The sequence below is a fragment of the Nannospalax galili genome, unplaced genomic scaffold (assembly GCF_000622305.1).
Source record: "Nannospalax galili isolate Female #2095 unplaced genomic scaffold, S.galili_v1.0 scaffold652, whole genome shotgun sequence".
NCBI classification, from domain to species: Eukaryota; Metazoa; Chordata; class Mammalia; order Rodentia; family Spalacidae; genus Nannospalax; species Nannospalax galili.
In genome coordinates this window covers 2,414,104-2,425,660 of record NW_008332152.1, presented here as the reverse complement: position 1 = coordinate 2,425,660, position 11,557 = coordinate 2,414,104, and the positions used below count along the sequence as shown (strand labels likewise).

General features: G+C 56.9%; 1 protein-coding gene across 2 annotated transcripts; it reads right to left on the bottom strand.

Moving 5' to 3' along the window:
- Positions 1-10,325, bottom strand: Aire (autoimmune regulator). 2 transcript variants are annotated; one of them, XM_008827394.2, is made up of 14 exons: positions 10,191-10,325; positions 9,741-9,915; positions 9,389-9,544; positions 8,817-8,891; positions 8,045-8,158; positions 6,885-7,027; positions 6,623-6,703; positions 5,502-5,617; positions 4,467-4,566; positions 3,817-3,999; positions 2,131-2,258; positions 1,945-2,041; positions 728-796; positions 1-314 (listed from the first exon to the last, which is right to left on the bottom strand). In XM_008827394.2, the coding sequence occupies exons 1-14, from the start codon at positions 10,323-10,325 to the stop codon at positions 234-236; spliced, it is 1,653 nt and encodes a 550-aa protein (XP_008825616.1). In that variant the 3' UTR covers positions 1-233. The 2 variants fall into 2 exon arrangements, with proteins under 2 accessions (XP_008825616.1, XP_017652203.1); XM_017796714.1 differs by lacking the exon at positions 3,817-3,999.
- Between the last annotated feature and the right edge of the window lie 1,232 nt (positions 10,326-11,557).

Genomic DNA, 11,557 nt, shown 5'->3' with positions numbered 1-11,557 from the left:
TTAATTTTAGGACACAGGCAGTCTTGTGTCCCCACCAAGATCAGGACTGTCCGCAAGCTGAGCTCTGTGCTCGAACTTCCTGGTTCTCGGGCCTAACCAGCTCAGCTGCTGGGGTGACAGAGCGTGTCTCCCTCAGAACAGAGGGACTGCTGGTGTGAAGCAGCTCCGCTTCACCTGATGATGTAGGGAGGGGTCGGTGCTGTGTTGCCCACTGTCTGTGACACACTCCGGGGTCAGGAGGAGAAGGGTGGCGTCTCTGCCAGCGGTCGAGACATGCTCTGGATGGCCCACTGCAGGATGCCATCAAAGGAATGCTGGGGGAGAGTGGCAGCGGAGGCTCAGGCCGACTGGACCTCCTCAGAGCCAGTGCCCATTCCATCACGGAGTCAGAGCCCACTCTGCCATGTTCACAGGATTGCAATCATCATGACAGGAGGGTATCACCCATGCTGACCCTCTAATTCAGAGATAGGAGAACTGAGAGCCAAGGCCCACCCCAGGACATGTCAGTCGCCGATGAGGGGTGGACTCCTCATCCAGTGCTCCTTTATAGCAGCCTGTGCTTAGCACCCTGGGGCTCCTGCATGAATATGGTGGGCCACTGCTACTGGAGGAGCAGCCACGGGAACAGGGCAGCACCCATTTCCCCAGAGAGGTCTGGACGCTGCCTGATTGGGGGCAGCAGACGCCTGATTGGGAGCACAGCCCACGCCTGGTGACACGTTACCTCATTCAGAAGGGACTCCAGGTCATCCCTGCGCAGAGCAGTCTCATGACCAGTAGAGTCTTCTCCTACCTGGAACCCCAGAGAGGAATGAGTCACTCTAACCCAGCATCAGGCTGGAGTTGAGAAGCAGGGTTCTGAACTTGGAGAGGCGGCAGGCCTGTGTCCTGCCACAGAGCAGGTCTAAGACCCAAGTCTTCAGGCTGGGGGCCCAGGCAGGATGGGGCAGCCTGCCCACCTATACATTGCCTGTAGCCTTCTGGAGAGGAGTAACTGGTGGTAAAGGGGGTTCGTTCTGGATGGAGACCTGAGGCCCAGAGAGGAAAGCGCAGGGCTGAATACAAGTCAATTCTCATTCTACAGCGATATCAAGGCCACCATGAGCTCGGGCCCCAGCTGCCACCCTGGCTCATGGGCAGGAGGGAGAGATCGCACGATGATGCATCACACAAAACATGGGCATGTCGCACAAAACAAAACAGGGCATGTGCACAGCTCAGCACCAAACTCCCAGCTCTCCCACACAAGAGAGCCTGGTAAACCCAGACCAGAGGGCAGGCTGACCCTGAGTGGCTGAGGAGAGCATCTGAGGGTCTATGTGGGAAGACACCGATGGTAGAAGTCTGCTGGGAGGGGACCCAGGAAGGCAGGAAACAGGCTTGCTTGAGCCTCTGGACACAGTAGGAAGATGGGTGAGCAAGAGACACTTCTATAAGGTGGAACATGCCATTCCTGGCTGGAGCCAGCACACTGAGAGCTCTGTTGTCTATGGGCAAGAGCACAGGTCCGGGCATAGTCATGTGATCAGTAAGAACTGGCAACAGGCAGAGGGAGCTGTTGGCTACACCCTGGTCACTGTGCCTCTCTGGGGGCCCTCTACTGCAAAGTAGGGATGAGTTCTAGCTAGGTGGAAGATTGGTGGCAGATGGCTCTCGGGGACAGCCCTGGCCAGCAGCTTTGACTCTCCTCCCCAGCCTGGAGCCTCCTCATCCCCTGCCCACCAGGGCAGCAGTATGGATGCCCCAGAGTTCCAAGGGCTGGGGGCCAAGTACTTTCATAATTACTTAGGGTGTTTCTCTTTAAAATAGATCTAACTTATCAGAACATAGTCCATTTATAGAAAAATACTTTCTAAAAGTAGTGGGACACATGGTCGTGGGTATGGTCTTAGATGTTTCTCCATCCCCTTGGGATCCCACCTGGGCTGGCCATGTACTGACCTTGGCTGTCCCGGGGGCTGCCCGCACAGGGCTTGGTGCTCCCTCGCTCGGTGCTGTGGCTGGGTCCCCTGAGCAGGACTTGCAGCGCAGACTGGTCCTATCAGAGTGGGGAGAGTTTGCTCAGGTTCTGAGAGCCCTAGGGTGGGGTGGGTCATCTCCCTGCCCTGGGCCACCCACCTCACTCACCCTGGCCGGACAGCAGCCGTCACAGTTGGAAAGTGGCAGCGCCAGTGGAAGGCAGCAGCACAGTGAGAACACCGCAGTGCATCGGCACCATCTCCACAAATACTGCACCGGGCACCAGGCACTGGGCCCTGCAGGAGGGAGGCAGCAGGGTGGCCCCAGACCTACCTTGCGCCCTGCACACCATATGCCCCGACCCCTGCAGGGCCAGATGGCAAGGCCAACACCAGGAGACCCAAACATGCACAGGAATCTGCACGGTGGCAGGCCTGCAAGTTCTAGACCTTGGAGTCCAGGGAGGACAGGGGTGACCATGGCTACTGGCAGAAGTGACCTGCTGTGCTGGGCCCAGTTCATCCTCGAACTGCTCCTGCCAACTGCCCCGCCACACAGGAGGCACCTGCAGGAAATGTGGCTGCTGGAGCCCCAGAGGGGTTGGATGGTGCTGGGACTTGCAGGCATAGTCCCCTTTTGTGAGCCTGCTACCATGGATAGTGGGAGTATTGCCCAGGTAACCAAGCTAGGTTTTTCTTTTCTTCTTAAAAAACAATGTATGTTTGTTGGGGGCTGGAGAGAGGGCTTAGCGGTTAAGAGCACTGACTGCTCTTGCAGAGGACCCAGGTTCGATTCCCAGAACCCACATGGCAGCTGTGAACCATCCTTAACTCCAGTTCCAGGGGAATCCAAAGAGTCCTCCTCTGACCTCCACAGCATTGCACGACACAGGTGCACTCACATACATACAGGCAATACACTCATACACATAAAAAAAAATAATAATAAAAATATTTTAATAGGTATATTTGTGTGTGTGTGTGTGTGTGTGTGTGTAGGTCAGAGGACAACTTGCAGATTTGGTTCTCGCCCTTCCACCACAGGAGTCTCTGGGCTCCTCAGTTGTGGCAGCAAATACCTTTATCTGCTGAGCCATCTCAGGATCCAGCTGGGCTTTTCCTTTTTTGTTTTTATTTGTTTAATATTTTGTTTATTATTTTTATTATTTTATTATTTTATGTGTATGAGTGTATTGTCTGTGTGTGTGTGTAAGTGCATCCGTGTTGTGCAATGTCCACGGAGGTCAGACGAGGGGGTTGGATTCCCCTGGAACTGGAGTTAGCCGCCTTGTGTGTGCTGGGAATTGAACCTGGGTCCTCTGCAAGAGCAACCAGTGGTCTTAAACCACTGAGCTATCTCTCCAGCCCGTTTGTTTGTTTGCTTCTTTCTTTGTTTGTTTGTTTGTGACAGGGCTTCACTGTGTAGTCCTGACCGATCTGGAACCCTCTATGTAAATCAGGCTGGCCTTGAACTTATAGAGCTCTGCCTGCTTCTACCTCCGGAGTGCTGGAATTAAAGGAGGGGGCCACCATGCCCTAGATGGGTTTTTCCAGCATCAGTCTGTGGCCCTGCTGAGAACCATGCAGGAGCCCCTCCTCCACCCGTGCCTTGGTGCTCTCCTCACAGCTCCTGTGCCACCCCACATGCCTCCCTCTGACAGCCCGGCTCCTCCTGGCAGAGGCCTCCCCTGACCTAGGAACCTCCTTTCTAATTTCTACTCTGTTTCTCCCCAGCCTCAGTAGAGAATCTGGCCCCTGGCTGTCAACCAGCTGCCTTTTGGGAGGTTTACCCAATTGTCCTGTATGTCCAGCGCTCCTTGAAGGCAGCACCCACCCCAAGGGTTCCCTCACTCACCTGCTGCCCTTCAGTGCCAGCACTTAACAAGGGGCACAGAGTTGAAGGCTCTAGCAGAGGCAGGGGAGGTGCAGAAGGTGGAGCCAGCAGGTTCGCATATGTGAGAGGAGTCTCTGAACTGGCTGGGAGGTCCCTGGACAGGCCCCTAGGCTCCTCTGAAGCCGACCTCAGCCCCAGGAGGATCTGGAACTCAAGGGTCAATACTCAGGTGCCACAGGGCACTGTTCAGCACCACCAGAGAGTCAGGCCTGGGCTGCGGTGATGAGTCTGAGTTTGAAAAGTCTGGGTGTGATCCTTGGCTCTGTGGCCCTCAGCAAAATCATCCACCTTTACTGTCTTAGAAGGGGTAACCTGTGTCCTCAAGGGCCTGTCAGAGCAGACCCTGGGTTGCTAACAGTGTGGTATGCAGCTGCGAGAGAAAGTTGCCAAGGTTTTTGGAGGATGTTAGCAGTGCTGAAGGTGCACCGTGTGCCAGGCCAGAAGAGAAGAGGCTCCAGGGCAGGAGGAGACATTGTAAGGGTGGCTTTCCAGGTCCCTCAGTCACACAGGAAATTCACCAGAAGGGCTACATGGGCTGGGGCAGGAGCAGCCAGGAGGCGGGACTGTAGAAGGACAGAGGGAAGGAAAGGGGTGACCCAGAGTGGGCATACCGGGGTCTCCTTGGGTGACTCCAGGGGCCGGGACTCCTCAGCCTGGGACAGGCTTTGCTGGACTCTGCCCTGGAGGCAGCAGCTGCACCTCCAGATGCCACTGTGCACATGGTCATCCGTCGCAGGCATGCAGGACAAAGTAAAGACCATAAACCCTCAGAACTGCAAGGCAGGGACGGCTCAAGGGTTCTCTGTGTCACCATGCACATTCACAGGCGGGAACCAAGCCCAGGCAGGGAAGTGACCAGGACCACAGGGCAGTTCAACAGGATATGGGTTATTTGCCCCCTATGGGTGGTCCTGGCCAAAGGGTCAGTGTCTCTTAAGTGCTTCTCTGATGCTCTGTAAGAGTTCCCCACGCCTAACCCTCAGTGGCCTGTGCCTGCTTATCACAGACCTGACCCAGCTGTGGGCCCTCCCTCAGCTGGAGTGCTTCCATCCACAGGAAACCAATGTTTCCATAGGGATGGGCCAGCATGAGTGGTCAAGCGCAGGATGGGAGGGATGATGGGCACTGGGAGAACCGTGGTGGAGGAGGCCAGACACCTACTGATGCAAAAGGCAGAGCCCAGGACAGAACCCTGCAGACTGTCGCATCCACCAAAACAGAGCCCTGTGCAGTCATTGGTGGGGGTGGGGGCGCAGCTCTGTGGCTTCTGTTCCCCAGTCTCATCTGGGAGTGGGATTTAGTGGGGGACTTGAAAAGGCCCTGTGCCCATGCAGTTTGGACTGGGAACCTGAGCAGACAAACATAATATGACGGCCCTTGCCTTGGGCAACTGTAGTGTGGCTGCCCTTGGCCTGTTGGCCTGGGTGGGCTATGTGGAAGGGAGGGGAGGCAGGTGGCATGGGACAAGAACCCTGCGCTGCCCACAGCCAGTGCCCTACAGAGTCACCTCCTGGGGGGCCTCACTTCCCATACACAAGCCAGAGGCTTTCAGGATATATTCTTTCAAGAAGTGGGTGATATCTTCTTTTAAATGCCAGTGGGTGATAGCAGCTGTCAATCAGGGTGGCCCAGGACAGAAGGCGTACCTGGGGATCTCCCGCAGAGGTGGAGACAGGCAGGCCAGGTGGAAGGCCCGGGGGCAGCCGTCACAGCAGATGAGCTCCCCTCCGTCCCGGCACACCGCACACTCATCCTCATTCTTCTGACCAGGTGAGAGGGGCCCATGCAGACCCAGAATGGGGCACAGCGTCCACCTGAGAGCCCTGCCCTAGAAGGGCTCCTCCTGCAGTGCTCATAGCCAGGGACCTGACTCAGGTTCCCTCCCTGCTCCCTCCGGGCCCCTGCCTGACCCTCTGACCTGCCTGATGCCCGTCTATCTCCACAGCACAGACTTGCTGGGTGTCCCTCTCAGGAAGAGGTGCTGGGTATCAGGTAGCCCCACCCCCAGGTTGATCCCACCCATCTCACAGGCAGCAGATGGATGGGTCTATAGGGTCTCCAGTCAGCCCCAGGTGCCTGCGGCCCCTCCGAAAACCATTCCCTTAAGCTTTGCCTAAATGGAGGCCATTGTGGGTCTGGATACCACCAATCTAGAAGCTCCCAGACATCAGCCTGGGCTGACCCTGCACAGTGACCCACACACTCCTGGGGACACTTCCTCAGATCCCCGATAGCTAGGGCACTTTTGCAGAGTAGGGCTGGGTGAGGCAGGGCAGAGCTGGACCCTTCCACCCTTGATGTCCAGGGCCAGCAGAGTGTTGCTGAGGCCTTGGGACCTACACCCGAGCATGGCAGACACAACTACACCAATGGTGCCCAGGAAGCGAGGGTGAGCTTGACATCCCCAGGGACCCCTCACACCCTGACTTTAGCAACTCCCCACCATCCCACTCAGCTGAGAGATGCTCTCAGTTTAGCCTGGATGGAATGTGTGGTTTTAAAAGCCTGTGGGGGTGGGAAGGGGGCCCTCACCTTCTCTGACTTATTTGAAGTCTCCCAGTTGTGTATTGTCAGAAACAAACAAACAAACAACACTGCCAAGAAAGAGAGGAAGAGGGAGCAGGAGAGAGAAGGGGAGCGAGGAAGGGAGGTGCCCCTCATGAGTGGGCACTCAGGACTCTGGGTAGCTAAATGCCCAGACAGGGACAGAAGGCCCAGGCTAAATGCTGGAGGAGAGGCCAGGCTCCTGCTGTTCTCTGGGATTTACCTGGTGGATCTGGGGCTCAGTAGGGAGGGCTGCAAGGGCAGGGACCCTGCCCTGCTGGCTGGTTCTCTGCTCACCTCCTCCCTGTGAGGGAGACAGGATCATAACAAGGGAGCCAGGGTTGGGAGGACCCCATATGGCCATTAGTGCCAGGTGCCTCTGGCAGCAACCCCCAGCCCCCAGGCAGAGCTCCTGCCCTGTGTGTGGGAGGGGAGGCTGTTCCGGGCCCAGCTCTCCAGAGATGGACGAGTTGGGCAGTGCTTACAGGGACAGTGCCCTGGGCTCCCTTGGCTCGGACCACGGGCTTTAGGCTTCCACCACCTCGGGTCTTGCTCTTTGCACTCGGGTCTTCAAACTTGCTAGGAGTATAAAACTCCCCCCCAACCTGGATGCACTTCTTGGAGCCCCCTGAGAGGAGAGGGTCAGGCTCGCATTGAGGGGGCTTAGCAGACACCTGCAGCCCATCATTCCTCCTCTACCCACCACCACCTCAGCCAAGTCTGCAGCCTGGGTGCTGGGTACAACCAGAGAGTCTCTGCTGGAGACTGTACTAGGTTGAACGTGTCCACCCAGAAGCTCTGAATAGGGCCTAATTGGAAATAGAGTCTGTGGAGATATAATTGGTTAGGATGATGTCATACTGGATCCCAAATCCAGTGAGTAGTACTCTTTAAAAGAGAGGGAAAACCAGAGAGACACATGGGAGGTGCGCTCAAGAGCAAGGGTTCCAGCCAGCACTGGATTCTAGAGAAGGCAGGGAGGACCCTCCCTAGCTCCAGAGGGATGTGGCCCTGCCTATACCATCATTCTGGAATCTCACTGTAAGCCACCCAGCCTGTGGCCTCTTGTTTTAATAGCCCCAGAACAGGATTCTTGGGACCACCCTGGCAGACAGAGACCAGGGCTGACATCAGCTCCCAAGATATCCTGGCAGTCCTTGGTATCCCCGGCCAGTGTCTAAGACAGAGGAGATGCTGTGGAGCAGATGCTGCAATGACCAGTGACTGCTTCCAGCAGGTCTGGCCATGTCCTGCTCAGATGACACAAGTGTCTGCACATGGTGATCCACTGGCCCACCTGGCAAGTAGGTGGTTATGGGAGGAGCCTGGCCATAGAGTAAGGGAACTGGGTCCTCATCATTGGTGGCACCCAGCAGGAGGTGGTACAGGGAGGATATAGATACTGGGGATAGGGGCAGTGGGATATGGCAGTCCAAGAACTTTGAAGGATGCACCTGTGGAGGAGGTGGGCATCCCATGCTGGCCTGGCAGGTGTGTCCTCGGGGGGCCCTCAGCACCCTCCCCTCTGCTCCAAAGCCAACAGAGCCTGTCACGGGATGCTGGCTGCCTCCACTGCAGCTGCAGCAGGGCCGCCTCCTTCCACCCTGGGGCATGGGTGTCTTTTAAAGACCTTCAAAGCCTCTACCTGACTCAAACACCTGCTGGATGAGGATCCCCTCCACAGCCCCGCGGGCTCTTGGGACGTCCCCAGAGGACACAGTCACAGCTCTCTGAACCGAAGCCGACATGGTCTGAATTCCTGGAGAAGGCACAACCCAAGTGGATTCCATCAACTGGAAAGGTGGCTCCCAAGTCCCGACTCCACACCAGGCATAGGCAGGAGCCAGCAGGCATGGGCTGTAAAATCCTCCGTTCCTCTCAGCCAAGGCAGGCTGTGGTGGACCCAGCCCCACCATGGCCAGTCAGCCCCACAGTAAATGCAGAGGTGGGCTGCATGTGCATGACTGCATGTATGCATGACTGCGTGTGCACATGTGCATGCACACAGTACAGGTCTGTGTTGATGGCGCTAAGCACAAGTGACGTGGACTCTGTGCTGTTGCTGAGGCACAGTTTGTAGGCCAGCCTTGGGGGTGATGATCAATGAGAACAGGCCTGTGAGGAATCCTTGGGGCAGGGAGAGGGTCCAGGTTGGGTCCAGCTGAGGGATAGGAATAGTTTTCTCACAGTTGCGTATCTGGGGTAGGCTGAGATCTGGGAGGAGACACCTGGGGCAGTGTGGTCAGGGTGACCGACAACATAGAGGGACCTGAGGAGTCTCCTCTTCCTCTGACTTGGTCACCTAGCTGAGGCTAGTAGGATGAGACTTCAGATAGGCATGGCCCCAGGTCCCAGGAATGTCTCAGGAGGGCAGGCCCCTCTTATCCCTACACCCTCGTTCCCTTGGCCCTACTCACCATTCCCCACTGGGAGGCGCTGTGGCTCCAAATTACTGTCTGGCTTCTTAGGGAGCTTGGCCTTATGGTGGGAGCCTGCAAAGGGGTGGCAGAGGCAGCCTGGCTCTCCTCTCTGGAGGGGGTACTAGTGGGCCAGGAAGTGGAGTGGGGTGGGGGACAGCATCTGGTGGGGTCAGATGCTGGGGTTCCCTGACCCCCTGTGAGTTTCTCCACTGGTGGGAGCTGTTTCTTGCTTCAGTAAAAAGTCATTTACAGTAGACTGATTTTTTCAAGGTAATTTTAGCAATTTAAGAAGTATCTTGGATGGAAAGCAGGAAAAAAAAAAAAAAAAAAAAAAAAAAAAAAAAAAAGGCAGTTAAAACCACCTGCCTGCCCCACCGCCCAGGAACTCAGCCTTCAGAGCAGGGAGGCGCTGAGAGGCTGGGACTTCCCCCAGCGAGCAGGTCTGGGTGCTCAGAGGAAACTCCGCAGTCCCAACAAGCTGGCCCTGGGCTTATATCAGTGGGACAAAAGCTCCTGAGAGCCAGTGGGGAAGGGACCTGCAACCTTGGCCAGCCCCTTACCGTGAGTACCTGGGCTGGAGGTGCCCCTTGGGGTCAGGGTTGCTGGTGGTGTGGTTCGAGTTTCATCTGGTGCCTTCCTCTTGGTAGGGGGTCTGGGTGGCAGTACTGAGGTCTTGGGACCAGCGGGGGGCTTCCTCCCCTTCCGAGGGTGGCTGAGGTCCACATCTGCACCTCACAGAAGGAACAGGGTCCCTGTCTTAGAGCCTCACCCTCCAGGTGGGCTCCAGAACCAGGAGCCCTTGAGGAAGGTGGGCCAGGTCTCTGCCCTTTGGCACTTGGGATCCGAGTTCTAGGGTGTTACTCGGGGCTCTCTAAACACACCGGCGGCCCCAAGTTATCTGGGAGTCTGGGACCTGCACACCTTTGGGGAAGCCGTCCAGGATGGGCTGCAGCCGGCTGTACCGCTCCAAGTTGTAGTCCTTGAAGAGAACCCTCCAGAAGTCCAGGATGGCCCCGGTGTCCTGAGTCAGGAGCCAGGACAGCAGAGCATGGAAGGCCTGGGGGCAGCCCTCCTTCTCCTTCAGCCTCAGCGTCTCCTGCAGCGACAGCACAGGGCTGCCTGCTCACACCCCACCTCCAGCCCCGGCTGCCTCCCTGGGCCCTGGGGAGTGAAGGCGCGCGGGGTGATCAGGGTGTGAGGTCGGGGGGCTCCCCTCAAACTTGGCCTGGGGACGTACCCCGGGGATGGCATGGAGGGCTGGCGTCTGCAGAGGGTGGGGGGCTCCACTCGGGACCACGGTCAGGGACCCAGGCCCTGGCTCGGAGGGAGAGGAGGGAGGAGGCTGGGAGGCGCTGGAGGTCCGGGGCCCACCTGGAACTTGTCCTCGGGGACCACGTCGTAGTCGGCCAGAGCGTGCAGCAGCGGGAAGGCACTGTCCACGGCCACCGCAATCTCCGTGCGGTGCAGCCTCAGCAGGCGGCGCAGCATCCCGTCCGCACAGGCCATGAGCTCGGCGAGCCGCCGGCGGCGCCCCCTGCCGGCCGCACACTGGCTTCCCCGCTCCCGGCCTTGAGGCCGAGCCTGTCGCTGGTTTAATCTCAGGGTGTCCGGGCTGTGCCCAGGGAGGCACCCGCGAGCATCCCTTCTCGCCGGCTGACTTTCACCCTCACTCATCGGCTCTGATATACTCCCAACCAGGAAAGAGCAGAGGCTGCTGGTTCACTGAGGACCAATCAGGGCCCAGCTTCTCCTGGGAGCAGAGGCTGCCCTGCGGGCTGGGTACAGAAGGCTCTAACTGTGCCAGCCTCCCTTTCCTATAGACACCAGAGTTGCTGCCCTGGTCTCCCCACAGAGGGTACTGTAAGCCAGGACGGGCTAGGAAGATGACTCAGTGGGCAAAGTGTCTCCCCGACCTTAACGCCCCCTTTTAAAAAAAAAAGAAAGCTGCAGTTGCACACACCTCAATCCCACGGCTGAGGCGGCAGACGCCAAGAAATCCCTGGAGCTCACTGGCCAGCCAGCCTGCTGAATCAATGAGACACTGTGCCTGAAAAACTAAGGTGCCGCTGGGCGTGGTGGCGCGCACCTTTAATCCCAGCACTCGGGAGGCAGAGGCAGGTGGCTCTCTGTGAGTTCAAGGCCAGTTTGGGCTACATAGCGAGTTCCAGGCCAGCTGGGACTACAGGGAGACCCTGTCTCAAAAAAAAAAAAAAAAGAACTTTAAAATTTTTATGTGTAAGATGTTCTGTAATGTGTAATGTGTATGTGTGTTTTGTAACTTGTAATGTGTATGATGTATTTTATTTTATGTGTATGATGCATGTATGTATGTTCACACGTGTCGGGAAATGCCCTTGGAGGTCAGAAGACATTGTCAGATGCCCTGGAACTGGAGTCATGGGCAGTTGTTAACTGCCATGTGGGTGCTGGAAACTCAACCCCGGTCCTCCACAAGAGCAGCCAGCAAGTCTTAACCGCTGATCCATCTCTCCAGCCCCATACAACGAATTTTTAATAAAAAAGAAAGAAAGAAAGAAAGAAAGAAAGAAAGAAAAGAGCCATCCAGGATGGAATTGCATGGCCACACACACCTCTGCTGTCCAGATGTGCTGGCACCTCCGAGTAGCCACACTAAGAAATCTCTGCAAAGGGCTAGACTAGGGATCGTCCCACCTGACTGTCCCAGCCCCAGGGCTAGAGGAGCAGTAAGATGGAGCGCTCCAGTAGGACAGAGGAGA